The sequence below is a fragment of the Clupea harengus genome, chromosome 22, assembly GCF_900700415.2.
Source record: "Clupea harengus chromosome 22, Ch_v2.0.2, whole genome shotgun sequence".
Lineage (NCBI taxonomy): Eukaryota > Metazoa > Chordata > Actinopteri > Clupeiformes > Clupeidae > Clupea > Clupea harengus.
The window spans coordinates 18376344-18393808 of NC_045173.1; the positions used below are offsets into that span (position 1 = coordinate 18376344).

The window sequence follows — 17465 nt, forward strand, 5'->3', positions numbered from 1 at the left end:
ATAGCCAGACAGACAGACAGGGAGTGAAATGTAGGTCTAATATTTTGATCGAAGAGCTTTAGGTTGCCATGTGATTCATGTTGAGGTCATCATTTATGTAGGCTATAAGTTCATGGGCTTTGTCAGAGAGAGTGTTGCAACCATCATCATCGTCATCCTTTTTGCGTTGCTTACGTCATGTCTCATTTTGATTGCTCAACATACAGATGATGAGGATTCAGTGAAAAGATGGGCAGATATTGCCAGAAACTGATGCAATTAACCTGTCTCCTAAATGTTGCAATGTAGCACACACCCAGGCATACACTTAAATGCAATATATTATAGTTAGTGTGGAAAGCTACAGTGAGGAACTTTGCTGATGTAACAGTATCTGCTTACATGAGAATACATTGACTCATTGTACCAAAGGATACTTAAATTAAAGTGAACCTACTATGTTTACAAACATAATTAGCTTGAGCTTGGTTATTGGACACCTGGAAGCAGTTAAGTGGTAGCCATTTGTGCAGTTTATGATCACAATCTCTGTAGCTATACGTTTTTTACATACATATGCATCCAATAGCTGTTAAAAGTAAGTGTGGTTCAGTTTACGTATGCTATGCACCTCTAATTGGTATTTTCACTGACACACCCTTTGTCTTTGGGATCAGAGTCATTGTCTGCCATCCTTGTCATTTCAACCACAAAACAAATAACAATCGAACAAGTAACCCTGTTCATAACGTAACATGTGAAAGTAGGAGCAGTAGGAGCGTGTCTTTCAACACACCAGTAGAGAGATGATTAATTGGCATGGATGTGTTCAGACACATTGACCACATAATTATGCCATGGGAAGTCTTAACTGGCTGAAACAAACAACATGATAACATACAGGTGGAAGAAAGGAGAAATTGAAGAATGTGTGGTCTGTGTTTGTGTGAGAGATTTTTTGTGTATGTGAACGCTCCACTGTATGTACGTGTATGGTTAGAGATTGTGTGTGTGTGTGTGTGTTTGTTTGTGTGTGTGTGTGAGTGTGTGTACATGCATGTCTGTCTGTGTATGTGTGCTTGTGCATGTGTGTGCATGGTGTGTTTATGCACAGTATTTGTGTGTGTGTGTGTGTGTGTGTGTGTGTGTGTGTGTGTGTGTGTGTGTGTGTGTGTGTGTGTGTGTGTGTGTGTGTGTGTGTGAGGCTCTGTTTTGTATATGGAAGTTAGTTTAACCTCTGCAGAGGAGCGGAGGTCCCGGTACAGGGGCTGAGCTGTGGGAGAGGTGGAGTGGAGTGGAGTGGAGTGGCGGTGCTGAGAGAAAGTCCGGAATGCGGTAATTGTGGGAAAAGTCTGAAAGAAAACAAGCGCAAATGATCAAGCCCTCGTAAAGGAGAGAGGGGTGGAGACAGGGAGGGAGTGAAGAGAGAAAAGGCCAGGCCATATGGAGGAGGCTGGATGTGAAACAGATGCATGTGGGGTTGCTAGAGTTAACCCTTTCTATTAGCTTTTTACCTCACAGCGAAGCGATTTATCCCCCAATTACACTCTCTCTCTCTTCCTCCTCCAGGATGCCTGGAACAGCTCGCGATGTATCAGCGGTTGGGCGTTTCCCTGGTGTCACCCTTAGCAATGGGGACGCTGCCCCTGAAAAAGAGAAGGTGATGATAGAGAAGGGGCCGGAGGAGGGAGGCTGTCACCGATGGCTGCGGAGGATCTGTCCGTGCTGCTGTCGTCAGAAGAGCAGCTCGTACGACATCACACCAGGCGCGGGCACCGCGGGTAACGCAGTGGACGGTAAAGAGGAGGAGAAGCCAGCACCGCTGCCCGAACCGGCCAAGCCCCAGACTGGCGACCAAGAGCTTGATGGTACAGTCTGTCTCACTCACACCCCACTGCATAGCTGTGTGTGGCTTAAATAAACTGCATAGAGACCACTGTATATCTCTCTGTGTCTTAAAGCACTCCTCTAAAGCTTTATCTCATCAACCCAAATATTACTCTATATCTCTTCATTCTCTTAATAATGCTTAACACACTCTTAATTGTTAAGTAATTGCACGGTTGCAAAGATTTAGTACTCTCACAATCTATTCGCTTATTTAAACTTAATAAAATCTATAACTAGCCAAATTCATTGATTTTGTGACATGTGAATTGACAAGATAGTTCCATCAAAAAGACACCAAATGTCTGTCACGAGAGAACTGATAATGTTTTTAAAGTCAAATTAAGAACCTATCTGACAGCCTAGCTTCAGTAGTCATTGGCTACCCCTGTCTAACCCTCTCTCTCTATCCCCATCAGAGCTCCAACTGACGGTCCGCTCTGTAGACCTGCTCAGCTCCAAGTCTGGCCAGAACCGCACGGAGCATCACACCGATCAGTACCACGGAGACGACCTGATTGTGCGCCGAGGCCAGACCTTCCAGATGGAGTTTGACCTCTCGCGACCCTTCTATGACAAGACAGATAAGCTGCACCTAGAACTGAAGACAGGTCAGGCATCACAGCATTTGCACACTTTGTTTTAAAATATATGTAAAATACGTATCTAAAGTCTTACCCATAATACATTTGTAGTACAGGCTATTGTATACTATATACATAGAGTATGCACAGGATACAGAGTGGCATGATTTAATGGTTTCCATGCCTTGAGTTTGAATGGGTACAGGTGCAGAATGTTCAGTGTTACTGGGTGTTTGAGTTCATAGTTGAGAAGGGAGCTGCAGTGGTTTCACAGACTCACGTACTGATGACAAAAAAAAACAAAAAAAGGGACACATTCCTTTAACATACCATTCATACTCACAACACCTTTATCCCAGCTGTGGCTTATCTTTTGACAGTTGGTCTGACACTTTGCTTGGCATGTTGCTCCGATTGCACAAATCATTACAAATCTGTGAAATGCATAGAGAGGGAGTGTGTGTGTGTGTGTGTGTGTGTGTGTGTGTGTGTGTGTGTGTGTGTGTGTGTGCGTGCGTGCGTGCAAGTGTGTGTGTGTCTCTGTGTGTGTGTGTGTGTGTGTGTGTGTGTGTGTGTGTGTGTGTGTGTGTGTGTGTGTGTGTGTGTGGGGGTGGGAGCTTACACCCTGGTACAGACATCACTGATAAGGTTCAACACAGGCTCACAACAGCTGCTCAGAAGAAATACTTCACCGGCCCCAACCTCACCCCTCCTATAAGTCAGGATGTCACGCTGCCCTCTCAACCCTGGGTGGAGAAGACGGAGAGGAAGAGAGAGTTTGGGTGGAGATGAGATGAGAGGATTGAGTGTAGAGGCAGAAGAAGGGTGTGGCTGATTTACAGTTTATACCACAGTATGCAAGTGATTAAGCCCCCAGAAAGGAGATACCCAGCTGCAAAACCAAAAGACTTATTCAATAAAATAAGTTCCACCCTTATTCGGTCCCTGAATTAGCTGATTTCTGCCTGTCTCTAATGAAATTCCTTCTTCCTGAGTCATAGTCAGGGCTTGGGGAAACTGAACAGCTCAGATGTCACCAGACCTATTTCACAAGGCTTGGGGTGTCGGGGGACAATAAGGGTGAAAGTCAACAGCACATTTCCAAGAGGTGAAGTTAGAAAGACAAAAAAAAATCCACCCAGACATTTCCTGTCTCAAAAAAAGAGAATTTCCTTTTCTTCTGCTAAGTTGCCTGCCCTAAGTTGCTTCCTCTAAGTCAATATATGTGTCTACCAAGTGACACAATGTAAGTGTAAATAAAAAAGACATATCTTACTCATCTCCCCGAGTATGTATACACTTATCTGGATAAGTTGGCCAAAAGAAGAGAGCGAGGAAGAGAGATAGAGAATTAAGAGGTTTTTTGCTGATTTGTTTTGTGGTCAGTGCCTATAGAGGTTCCGTTTCATGCCTCCGTGGACAATGGAGGCAGGAAGGGAGGTGTTTGTGGTTTTCTGGAGAAGTGTGAAACCACCACCACGCTGAGAAGTGTGGCGAGCGGTGTGGCCCATGACCTCTTGACCTCTTCATGCCTTCATGCTCTGCTTTATTTTCGGGCACTGCTGAAGCAGTCAGCGTTGCCCACACACAGTTCACCTGCTGAGCACAGGCAGGGAGTGTTTTGTGTGTGTGTGTGTGTGTGTGTGTGTGTGTGTGTGTGTGTGTGTGTGTGTGTGTGTGTGTGTGTGTGTGTGTGTGTGTGTGTGTGTGTGTGTGTGTGTGTTGTTCATGGTGAGTTCTTTTGTAATGCACTGATCTTGCTCTGGTGAACATACATGCATACACACACACACACACACACACACACACACACACACACACACACACACACACACACAATAATGAGGAGCATGTTCTGTTTTGAACCTTAACGTTTGACTGCATCTTGAACTCACTCGAATAGATCAGTGTTATCCAGTTATGGTCCATGGTTTATAATGTGTGAGTGTGTGTGTGTGTACTAGAGTAAGGTCTGTCTGCATTTGTGTATGGGTGTGTGTATGTTTACTATTCTTTTAGCCAATTTTCAATAGTATACAGTAATGTGCATTATAGAAAATATCAATAATATACATGATACAACTGAATAAGTACACATTAATGTCTTGTCACATTAAGTCTTGTCACATTAATGTATGGAATATTACCTTCTCAAAATCTAAAATTCTTTAAATCTTTTAGGGCCCTCACCAATGGTCTCCAAAAGAACACATGTCATCATCCCATTGGTAGATGAGCTGGAGGACGAAGTCTGGGAGGCCAAGATCGTGGAGCAGAACGGCAACAAGGTCAAGCTGTCCGTTAACTCCCCAGCCAACACTCTGATTGGCAAGTACAGCATCGCTGTGGCAACACGATGCCCAAAGGGGGAGGCGGTCACCATGCATGACTCCAACAAAGATGTCTACATCCTCTTCAACCCCTGGTGTGAAGGTAAGAGTGTGCATGGGGAGAGAGAGATAAGTTGATTCAGAACGAGAGAGTGAGAGTGCAAGGGTGAGAGAGAGAGAGAGAGAGAGAGAGAGAAAGCAAGAGACAAAAACAAAAGAGAGAGAATAGAGGGACAGTGAGAGAGACTGAGAGAGTGAGAGAGAAATAGAGAGACAGTGGTAGAGAAAGTGTGCGTTTTGGCGTGTGTGTGATTGAATTATTGATTGAGTGAGTGAGTTAAGTTAAGTTAGGTTCTTTATTGTCACACACACGCTTGTGAAATTCAACCTCTGCATTTAACCCATCCTCTGCAATTGACCTATCCTATACTTAGGAGCGGTGAATACAAACACACACACACACACGCACGCACGCACGCATGCACGCACACACGCACACACACACACACACACACACACACACGTACACACGTACACACACACAGCAGTGCCGCGCCCCGGGTTGGGGGTTATGTGCCTTGCTCAAGGAATCTTCAGCCTTGGACGCTGAGGGAGAGAGAGAAAGAAAGAGAGAGAGAGAGTGGAATCAGTTATGTGTAGCTTGATTTACAGAGTGCTGACATACACAGGAAGACAGGAAGACAAAGTGTCCATAGATGGTTGTTGTTCTGGATAACTCTAGACCCCACATCCCTATAAACACACTTCAAAGCAGTGTCCTCCTGCCCTTTGGCCTGTAGTGGTCATGCTCAGAAGAGAAGAGTCCAGGCTTCATTTATGGGATACCAGACAAATATGCTTAGATCTAGTGAAGCTTCGGTGGTCGGGGCATGTGATCATCCTATTTTGGGATGCTCTCTCTTGTTTACTCAAAAAGGGGAATTCTGACCATGTGGTGAAAAAAAAGACCCTCATGATAATTTACGCCTGGGTGCTGGAACACCTTCAACAGTAACTGATGCCATAAAGCATCTAGAGATCCAGAATCCAACTATTGTTGTCTACAATCAGAACCCTTGAGAATTTGAGAGGGGTTTTGTGTTCATTTTTGACCTAGACATGAAACATAAAAATCATGATGGAAGTTAAACAGCTGGGTTTTCATGATTTCAAGAAGAAGAGGTACTGGGTTTTCAGTCTGTCAGGATAAGTATGGTGTGATGAGGGTTTTGTTGGTGCAGTCCCCATGTTAAATACTACTCATCTGTGAAGCATTGTATGTTTGTGCATCCCAAGGCCTCATCTCTACAGGGTACTGCCTAATCGGAAAAAAGTGTGTTTCTTGGACTGTGTTTGGGTTAGGTTCATTGATCTGAAAACAAAACAACTAGGAACAGACTACGTTGATTATCAAGACTCTTTTGTTTCACCAATTTTTAGGAATTCTCACGCATGCGCATGTCAGCTGTGTTTGTCATTACTAATACGTATTTAATGAGTCTTTCCTGTTCAGTTGCCGTTCCTTACGTGTGTGAGTTGGTTACGGCAAAATTAGCTCCCTGGGCTGAAACCTTTAGGCTGTGCCACAGCTGTTGATTCAGCTCCCCCTCTTCTCTCTCCCTGTTCTGCTTCTCTCTCGCCAGAGGAATTGGCTAAAACATAGGAAGGGTGCCAGTGTACTAGAGTTCAATGCAGGCATGGTTGTAATCTCCTCGAGACCTTCCTGTCATTCTCTTTATGTTCTCTTGCTCTCTCTATCTACTCTCTCTCTCTCTCCTCTCTCTCTCTGTTCAATCCTCCTGCTTTCTGCTGTGGGCTTTGGTTTGTTGCTCCTTGCCTGCTTGCTCATGTTTTGGACTGTTTTACTCTAGGGCACACATAGTGCTTTACTTTTCACTAAAAGCATTCAACTCCCCTTATTGTGTTTTGTCAGGGAGTGGACATTTTTCCTTGATGTGTTGGTATTTGGTAGCCAACACTTTAATCATCCTCAAGTCTATGCCCTAATCTCCTTAATATTTCCATTCAATGTGTATACAATTTGAGGCTGTTTCATAGTGAGGCTGTACACTGCCTGGCCCAGTGGTTCCCAAACTTTCCATGACATCAGCCCCCCACCAACAGCACAGTGCAAAGATTGAGACACTCCTAATTGCTTGTTTTTAATGTAAAACAAAACAGATGCCCATCAGCTGTTGTATAGCTTTTCTTTAACATTGTTTATATATTTAAACAGTAAAACATTTTCAATTTCATCTCATCAATCAGTTACATTTATCAAACTGATCAAATCTGGCAGATCAAATATGATTTGAATCATATTTATGATTTGATCGATTTTGATTGGCTATGTATTGTTCCATTCTTTGGATCAGTTCATGTTAGGCACATGTCTATTTCAATCTGTATTAATAATTAGGTTAGCTATCCCTTCTGACATATAGGCTAAATTACATAATTACAAATTAGGCTACAAACTCATCCACAAACAGGTTAGTTAGAGGCCGATAAGCTGTAAAAGCACTGCCAAACATAGTATGACCACTAGTTGGTTGTTTAGGGTTCTGGTTTCAATTTTTTCGCCTTCAACCACAGCCTACAGGTGTTACCACTCAATCTCCAGCTTGTAAACTACCCCTTTTCAAATCAGAATCAGAATCAGAATCAGGTTTTATTGGCCAAGTAAGTTTGCACAAACAAGGAATTTGACTTGGTAAAGTGACTCTCAGTGTGCTTACACAAAATATACAACACAATACAATACAATACAATACAATACAAACAAACAAACAGTGCAACAGTGCAATGGACTAAGGAGTTTAAAAAAGTATGTACAAGGCGGAATGGCTATATACAGTAGCTATTTAAATCTATTTAGTATTCCCTCCATCCACTCATCTGTCCATCCTTCCACCCGTCCGTTTCATATTGTTAGTGTGTCAGACTCAGACTAGTCTGTGCAGCATAAGCCACCATCATTTTCATTCATCCCTTACTCCTCCTTTCCTTCCCCCTGTTTTGTGGACTACAGGCTGAACCACTTTTCTTTAAACTCAGGCTTTCTCATTTCTTTGCTTTTATTCTCAAAGTGTACCTGTCACTCCTAACGGCCTGTCTGAAAATACCTCCCTCTCTCTCCCTCCCTCCATTTCCCCTTTTATTCCCTTGTTTTGCAGTGGCTGCTTTTACTCTTTCGATTGTGCTTTGTCTTCCTGTTTCCTGTACCTCGACTGTATCTCTCCGGCTTTTCCATTTGCTCCTCTGGGGACCTCCTCCCTTTGCATTTCTTTTATTTCACACTCTCTCTCTCCTCCCTCCTTCTCTCCTCCCTCACTCTCTTCTCTCTCTTTCCTGCCTCCCTCCCTCTCTCTCCCTCTCTCCCTCTCTCCCTCTCTCCCTCTCCATCTCCGTCTTCCTTACTCTCTTGTCGTTTTTTCTCTCTCTACCTCTCCTGTCTGTGGTTTAGAATTTAGATAATCACGGCCATGTGTCAGCATGGAAAGTAAACAGCTGTAAAACAGAAATGCACGCACACACACACACACACACACACACACACACACACACACACACACACACCACACCCTACTCTGCTCAGCTATCTCACTGGTGATGTAACTGCAGAGGGACCACTCTATTGTACTGCTGTTTTTCCAAACATTCTCTCTCTCTCTCTCTCTCACACACTCACACACACACACACACACACACACACACACACGCACACGCATATACACACACACTACTGTACTGATGTTTCCCACACCCCCTCGCCTCTTATAAGCTCCCTCTGCTGGGATGATGGTGATCTTACTGTAATGCTTCTGATGGAATGTAGTGGGAACACTCTACTGTGTATTTACACCTTCTCCATGGGCTCTGGGTGTGAGCTAGTAACTCTGTGTCCAGCACCCCCTTCTGTCCTTCTCACTTCCCCGTCTTTGGGAGGAAGGTGACGGCTGTTGCTGCCCATGCAGAGTCGGCGACAGTGCCTTTGAAAGCAGAATAAAATGTAGCATGAATCCTCACTGCTTTCTCCCCCTTGCTTCTTCCTCAGTGAACACCGCATTCGTAGCCTAGAAATAGGAGGAGACAGATCCTTAAAACTAGAGAAAAAAAATCTTTCTCTCACCCCTTTAGCCGTAGAGGATACGGAAATGAGTAACGAGAAAAGAAGAAAATTCCAGAAGAATATGATGGCTCTCGAATGCTTTACCTCTGTCCCCTGTCTTCAGAGGAAATTGTATGCATGAACAGTGTGGGAGACAGGACAGTATATTTGAAAGCGGAGTAAAATCGATGATAAAACGTAAATCGATGATAAAACGTAAATGCTTCTCCCCCATCTTTCTGTCTTCAGAGGACAGTGTGTTTATGGACAACGATGACGAGAGGAATGAGTACGTGCTGAACGACACCGGGATGATCTACTACGGCACGGAGAAACAGATTGGAGCTCGCACCTGGAACTTTGGACAGGTGAGGGCACGCCGAGGTTCTCTGAGGAGTCTGGCAGACATGTTCTGGTGCAGAGACAAGACTGCGCCTGCCATGAAAATGGTTTAGTTAGTTATCTATCTGCTTCTTGTCTTCTCTTATCAGTTTGATAAGGACATCCTGCAAGCCTGCCTCTATGTTTTGGAGAAGAGTGATGTGCTCCCGTCCGGCAGAGGAGACACCGTCAATGTGGTCAGAGTCATATCTGCTATGGTGAGTTCCACCATTAACACAAAGAGCCCTAATATATCCATAGATATATACATAGTGCTACCCCATAGCCCATAATAAAGATGATCACGATCAATTTGAACATTAATGGTCCGACATAGTCCAAAGCTCGGTCCAGTCTTATTTTTGTCTGTCAATCAGTGACAAACCAAACCTGAATGTGTGTGTGTGTGAGTGTGTGTGTGTGTGTGTGTGTGTGTGTGTGTGTGTGTGTGTGTGTGTGTGTGTGTGTGTGTGTGTGTGTGTGTGTGTGCGCGTGCGTGTGTGCAGTACTCTTTTGTTCCACCCATCATTTTGACTGAGGAATCACTCATGCAGTATGCCTCTCTGTGTTGCAGATCAACTCTCCGGATGACTTAGGCGTTCTGGAGGGGAACTGGTCAGGGAACTACGTGGGCGGAACGTCTCCCACGGCCTGGAGTGGCAGTGTGGACATCTTGAGGAAGTACTACCACGGGGGAGGAGCCCCCGTAAAATACGGCCAGTGCTGGGTCTTCTCTGGAGTCACTACAACGGGTGTGTTTCTGTGTGTGTGGAGGGGGAGTGGAAGGGAATGTGTGTGTGTATGTGTCTGTGTGTATGCATGTTTATGTGTCTGGACTGGAGAGTGTCCGTGTGTGTGTGTGTATATGTGTCTGTGACTGTGACTGGAGAGTGTGAGTGTCTGTCTGTCATTCTGTGTTTGAACTGGTGAACTGGTGAGTGTGCCTGCGTGTGTGACAGAGAAATGCCTTTTCAAAATAGCATAGCATAGTTATGATTCTATCTAGGGACACCACAACAGGTGCAGGCGTGCGTGTGGATTCGCCTGTAATTTGTGTATGTGTATGTGTCTGTGTGTGCGTGTGTGTGTGCGTGCGTGTGTGTGTGTGTGTGCGTGTATGTGTGTGTGTGCGTGTGTGTGTGTGTGTGTGTGTGTGTGTGTGTGTGAGCGCATGTTTGCCCCATGCCCCCTCTCTCTGTCTCTCATCTCTAGTATGCACTCTGAGAACATTAATAGCCAACCTCAGACCCTCACAGGGCTCTGACATAGGGCCTCCTGTTAAGGAGATCCAGGCCACATTCCTGCCATACCTCATAGCGGCTGCACTCCCAGCCTCCCCGCCCAGCCTACGAGTCTGACACACCCACCTTAACCTCTCTCTACTCCCTCGGTGCAGGAGTTACGCTGCTCTATTTCGTTTTCTCAGAATCCCAAAGGGAGGTGCGTGCCTTCTTCTGATAAATGAAGTTAAGGGGATAGTATAGTCCACAGTCCTACAATGAGTGTTTTTGGTCATGGTGAAGGTCAAGGGGGTGTGTGTGCTTTCCTCTGATACATGAGTACAGAAAAGACTACTATAAGTGTCTTTGTTTATGGTGGAAGTTTAAGGGGAAGTAAATGTTTTCCCTTGATAAATTAAATTGATTGATTGGTTACTATAGTCACACTAGTGTGCTAAGTCAAGTCAAGTCAAGTCATGTCAGAGCTCCCTCTGCTTCCTCAGTGCAGTATAGTAACATGTTTCTTAGGTTATTGAGTCTAGTGTAGTTGTTGGTGTTGTTATCTTATCTGATTGGTTGTGGTGAGGTGTGATTGGGGAGGTCCATGTTTTTCACTGATATGAAATGTAAATAATGTAATAATAATCTACTTTAGACACATCGCCACACTCGAGTTTCACGAGTGTGAGAGGTCAAGGCTTCGTCGTGTGACTTACAGAATGGTACATAATTGCAGTTGTAAAGTTGACATCCCCCCAACCTCCCACCATAACTACCCTTCTCTCTCACTCACCCTCTATCGCCCCCTGTCTCTCTCCCTCTCTCTATCCCTCCATCTCTCTCTAACTCTCTCTATCCCTCCATCTCTCTCTAACTCTCTCTCTTTCTACCTGACAGTGCTCAGGTGTCTGGGTATCCCCAGCCGCAGCGTGACCAACTTCCAGTCCGCCCATGACACCGACGTCTCCCTGACAACTGATGTGTACTTTGACGAGAACATGGAGTCCATTGACTCCCTCAACTCTGACTCAGTGTGGTGAGGCTTTATTCACACATCCTCTTTATCTTCCACTGGATCATGTAGTGAGTCACACTGGCACGGATCTGGCCCACATACGGCTCAGATCCGTTACAGCGTCAGCTGCCCCCCTCAGAATCAGCTCAGCCTAAGTTTAGACTCAGTATAGGGTCACTGGGCAGTGGTCAATAGGGCTCTGGAGACGCCATGGAACAGAAATCTCAGCCTCAGCTAAATTCATTTGGCGTGCTAATGTAAACACGTGTAAATGGAATGTGTTTTGGAAACAATGACCATTTCATGAGACAGTGATGGATGACAAGTCAAGCCTTTTTTCACTGTAATTCTCTGCCTTTCTGCCTCTTTCTCATGTTTTTCCTCTTTCTTTCTTCCTCTCCCTTCCCTCCCTTAATCCTTTCTCCTATTCTGAATCCCTATTTCTCCCATCCCCCTCTCTCCATCTATTTCCACCCTCTGTCCCTCCACCCCCCTCTCTCTTCCTTACTCTCTCCCTCCCTCTCTCTCTCTCTCTCTCAGGAACTTCCACGTGTGGAACGACTGCTGGATGGCCCGTCCCGACTTGCCCCCTGGCATGGGCGGCTGGCAGGCGGTGGACTCGACCCCGCAGGAGACCAGTCAGGGCACCTTCCGCTGTGGCCCAGCCTCCGTCACCGCCATTCGCACCGGCCAGGTGTACCTCAAGCACGACACGCCATTTGTGTTCGCCGAGGTGAAACCACTGTTGCTGCTGCTCAGTTTGATTCTGAACTCCTGAGAGCCTGTGGCAGTAAAAGCCAGTCTGTGCTTGCCCCTTGTTATTTCACAATGAATAGCTTTTATCTCGGGGGGAGGCTGTATCATTTTGGACCAAGCCCTCCTTTTTGAATGGGGTATAATTAAACTGAACTCATTTCATGACATCACTTTTCGTGTACCGTGAAATCAGAGCATGTCCTGAGATGCCTGTAGGATAGGATTAAGATTCTAAAAACATTTTTGGTAGTTATTGCATATCTACACACACATTTCACGAGGGATCTATATTGATGACTTCAAAGCTAGGGCTAAATAGTTTTCCTTTAGAATGCTTGAAAAGCTGCTACATCCCACCAGCTATAAATTAAAGCCTGAATATGGCTTCAAGTTCATATCACCTTTACCCTCCTTTCTCCGTGTTCTCAGGTGAACAGTGATAAGATCTACTGGCAGCGCAACCTGGATGGCACTTTCAGCCAAATCCACAGTGAGAAGAAAGCTGTAGGCCACTTCATCAGCACCAAGGCAGTGGGCTCCAGCAAACGGGAGGACATCACACACCTGTACAAACACACAGAGGGTAGGGCTCATCAAAGTCACTCTTAATAACATTCCTACAGCACATACACACAAACGAACACACGCACGAACACACACACACACACACACACACACACACACCAAACACACACACACACACACAGAGAGAGACACACCGAGGGTAAGGCTCACAGATAGTGAATTAATGCTGGACGGATGGCAAGATTAGGGCAAGATTGGTCATGTTCTGATGGTATGATGGTGACAATAACATGTCCACAACGCAGCCTAACAAATTATTATATGATTTAATTTAATGATGATATGATCGTATTGATTATACTATTATTATTATATGATAAGACATCCACAGTAAATATACTATCATAAATGTATTACAAATGAATACCTGAGGTGGTATATTTAAGTAAATCACTTTCCATATTGATGAATGATCTTCATTCTTCTCTACAAATACAAAGGCTCAGAAGAGGAGCGCATCGCCGTGGAGACTGCCAGTCGCTATGGCACCAAGCCCCACACCTATTCCTCCCCCATGGCTGAGGACGTGAGCGTGGAGGTGAAGCTGGAAGGGGATGGCCCTTGCATGGGGGCTGACGCCCAGCTCTCTATCGTGGTGACAAACCTGAGCTCGCAGGCCCGCAGTACCAACCTTCACAGCCAGGTGGCGGTCATGTACTACACCGGTGTGCTGAAGGGCACTGTCAAGAAGGACAAGCTGCCAGTGGAGCTCATGCCCAATGAAGGTGAGGCAGCATGGCATCTGATTGCTGCCTCTATGCCATAACCTTGTACACCATAATCTGAAATAGAAGGATTTAGTACATGGGTTTAAAGACACTGGCCATACAATAGTGATAAACTTAACCAATCTCAGGAAGGATCAGAGGAGATGAGGTAGACAAAAGACATTTTCATGATGTCCATTCTTTTATTAATGTGATGTAGTTCATCATTCAGGTTGTCATGAATAAGCACATTTCTCTTGATGAACGAATGAAATAACAAACAAACAAATGTCTAAAGGAATGAATTAGTGAATAAATGGAATTGTGTTCATTAATTCAATAATTTCTCCCCCCCCCCCAGTGAAGACCATTAATTGGGTCCTGCCCTACCAGCATTATCAGGACCAGCTGGTGGACCAGGCGGCACTGATGCTGACCGTGTCGGGTCGGGTCGCTGAGACCCAGCAGGTGCTGGCCTCTCAAACCAGCTTCCGGCTCCGCACACCCGACATCAACATCAAGGTACAAATCAACATGGACACTACCACCGCAATTTACTAACAGCAATTCATAATGTTATGAAGCCTACTAAGCATCATTTCAATAACTACCTTTGTCCATCAGTAGGATGTAATGTTATTTTACTTGGTAATGGTCATAAACGTGAAATAAGCTAATAGTAATAGTAAGTGTGGTAAATAAGATTTATAATGCATAGCACTTAATATTGCTTGTGGGAGTTGGTTGTCGGTTCAAGTAATAAATCACATAATAGAGAGGACCTGAATGTACAGTGTAATTCAAAAAAGTAATCACTATTTAACAGTCATTTTTTAAGCATGGATATCATTAATGAATCCACTAACTACATTGGCAAAGTGTTTTTTTTTAAGTGTTACCAATTACTTGTTGCTGTTCACTTGTTGAAAGGCTAGTGTGTTAATATGTTATGTTTGCCCTCATCCATGGTCTGCATTTGAATGTGTCTGTCTGTGGTTTCAGCCTGAAGGAGAGGCAGTGGTGGGGAAGCAGATGTCAGCTAAGATCACCTTCACCAACCCACTGCCGTCCACACTGCGTAATGTGTTCCTGCGTGTGGAGGGGCTAGGACTGAGGGACCTCCACCCCATTCAGATAGGGTAAGAACCCCACACATGCTACACACACACACAGATAGGGTAAGAACCCCACACACGCTACACACACACACACAGATAGGGTAAGAACCCCACGCACGCTACACACACACACAGATAGGGTAAGAACCCCACACACGCTACACACACACACAGATAGGGTAAGAACCCCACACACGCTACACACACACACAGAAAGGGTAAGAACCCCACACACGCTACACACACACACAGATAGGGTAAGAACCACCCACACGCTACACACACACACATATAAGAACCACAAACCACTCAGAACATGTAGACGCGTTACTGAGGGAGTGGGTGGTTTTGAACCTCTTTTTTTAACCTTTTTTTTACTTTTGAGAAGCCGAACAACAACCCTGACCTACTGCCTAAACCCTTCCCTGCCCTTGTGTATGCTCATGTACTCACTCATTCTCTCTCTCTCTCTGTTTTTCTCCTCCTCAATGTCTTCCTCACTCTCACTGTCCATCTTTCTTTCCATCGCCTCTCTCTCTCTCTCTCTCTCTCTGTGTCTCACCCCCTTATCCTATCTCTCTCTCTCTCTCTCTGTGTGTGTGTCTCACCCCCTTATCCCTTCTCTCTCTCTCTCTCTCTCTCAGTGATGTGGGCCGCCACTCCACGGTGACGGTGACGGAGCACTTCATCCCGTCACTGGCAGGGACCAGGAAGCTGTTGGCGGCGCTTGACTGCAAGCAGCTCACGCAGGTGCACGGCGTCGCCGACATCCAGGTGAAAGAGTGCTGAGCCAGAACTGTGAACCTGCCGCTGCGCCACTGTGCCTCTCTCACAGACACCAGACTTCCTGTCTGTGTAAGCTACATGTCCTCAGTCTACCCCCACCCCCCTGACTTACCTACACCACCCCTCAGCAAATCATGCACAGTATTAAAGTTTTAAGGTCTGTGTAGGGTCTACCTCTCAGCCTATTGGTACAGTGCTCTACCTTTTTCTACACTCCTTCAGTGTGACTTACTGAGATGGAGAAAGTCAAAAGTCAGATTCTCAGTCACATTCTCTTCTTAAACATGACACAAGACCAGTCTTCACTAGTCTTGCATAGCCAGATGTACAATATATTATAAATATATATATACGAAATATATATATATCTGGAGACAGCCATGCAGAAAATGTAAACTAAATGTAGGCTGGGTATAGCATTAATAGAATTGAAATGTTTAAACCACTGAAAATCTAAAATGAGACATTCATGATTGGACATTCTTGGATAAAATGACTGGAATGTGTGGGGAATAGGGGTGGGTATGTAGACTCAGAGTCGTCTCCTGACTGTGAACTCTCGCCATGCAGTGCCTAAGTCATGTGTGGCCTGAGACCAATGCCTTTCTTACTCTCTTTACCTTTATAAACATGGAACCATTATTAGTATCATTTTAACAAGCATTTCATGTATTGTAGGTGACACCAAACAAAGGCTGTTGTTACCATTTACTAGAGATTTATTTTATTCTTTTATTCGAGGAATATTAAGCTCCGGTTGTATAATAGAACCACTGAGCTGTCGTCATGCATCCATATGTGATTCCCATTTCAATGCATCTTTAATGAACATGAAACCCAGCACTGTTTCCGGGCTTTGAAGGGGAGAGCTGGCAGCATCCCCTTAAGAGGATATAAAGTGCCTTTGTGAGCGTAAGGTATGCTTTGTTTACTAAAGGTCCTCCAGACGGAAAGAAACATGGCTGCATTGATTCTTATTATAAAAATGTGGTAATTTTCACCCTAATTGTCTCATTATTAGGATGTTTTAGACAAGGTGATTACAAAGCATCATGACAATAGCCCTGGTTGTCTTCTTATTAGAAGTATGGGAATGTTTTCCACAAAGTGATTACAAAGCGAAATAAAAATAGCCCTTTACTTGATGAAAAACAGTGTTTCAAGTGCTGGTATGCACATGTGTATTTCAGACTATCTAGTATTGCCACTTTTGTACCGACATGTTATGCACTGTACCAGAGGTTTGAAGCTGAGATTTTTGCTGATATGTAGCCTACATGATCAATGCCCTAAAACACCAGAGAAATCCATGGTGGATAAATCATCAGGATGACAGTATTAAGCCCCTTTACAAGACTGTGTCTTTTTTGATGTCACATTTACAAATGATTGGTTAATAATTTCCGAAGGCTTGTAATATGTCCTGCACTTAAAAAGGTCAAATGAAGAAAAGCATAGAATGCATACTGTAGTGACGGTCCTTACTACTAATACGATTATTATTTATCGATGTATTTACATTATTGTTGTTTGTCAAATGCTATATTTTGTTGCTAATAAAACAAGATGTACGATACGTAGGTGATTGTGTTGTGTGTTGTGAATCAGCTCTGTAAATGTCATTGTGTTGATGCAGTCAGCGAAAGGGCAGAGCATATTTACTGATGAAATAATTGAGATTCAATGTTATCATCAATCCTAGCAATATTATTTTCAGGACAGTATTCACAAACAATGTTCATTGCTATTTATCAGTGTTTAACTACATTGACATTACATAAGCTAAGACATAGTGAACTAGTTGAAAAGAAACTGAAATGAAATGAAAAGGTTTTTATCTAATCTAAATGAACCCAACCTGAGGTTTTCTTCTGCATGATTCGTCCTGATAACATTCCAAGCTTATTTAGCCAGGTGTGTCAGTCTTGGATCAAGAATAATTGCTAGGTTACATCTCAGGACGGGGCAGGGCCAAATGTCTAATTAAAAGGAGTGTCAAAAATTGT

General features: G+C 44.3%; 1 protein-coding gene across 1 annotated transcript; it reads left to right on the top strand.

The window, feature by feature from the left end:
• The first annotated feature begins 1506 nt into the window (after positions 1-1506).
• On the top strand, positions 1507-17035 carry tgm1l1 (transglutaminase 1 like 1). The gene is made up of 13 exons (XM_031559700.2): positions 1507-1847; positions 2286-2477; positions 4632-4883; positions 9141-9259; positions 9383-9490; positions 9847-10024; positions 11390-11528; positions 12048-12240; positions 12693-12846; positions 13289-13573; positions 13917-14077; positions 14558-14694; positions 15318-17035. The coding sequence occupies exons 1-13, from the start codon at positions 1550-1552 to the stop codon at positions 15460-15462; spliced, it is 2361 nt and encodes a 786-aa protein (XP_031415560.1). The 5' UTR covers positions 1507-1549; the 3' UTR covers positions 15463-17035.
• The last annotated feature ends 430 nt before the right edge of the window (positions 17036-17465 follow it).

Coding starts and splice junctions, on each gene's coding strand:
- tgm1l1 (XM_031559700.2), top strand. CDS start 1,550: ATGCCTGGAACAGCTCGCGATGTATCAGCGGTTGGGCGTTTCCCTGGT. Junction 12,241..12,692: donor CGCCATTTGTGTTCGCCGAG/GTGAAACCACTG, acceptor CCGTGTTCTCAG/GTGAACAGTGATAAGATCTA. Junction 12,847..13,288: donor CCTGTACAAACACACAGAGG/GTAGGGCTCATC, acceptor ACAAATACAAAG/GCTCAGAAGAGGAGCGCATC.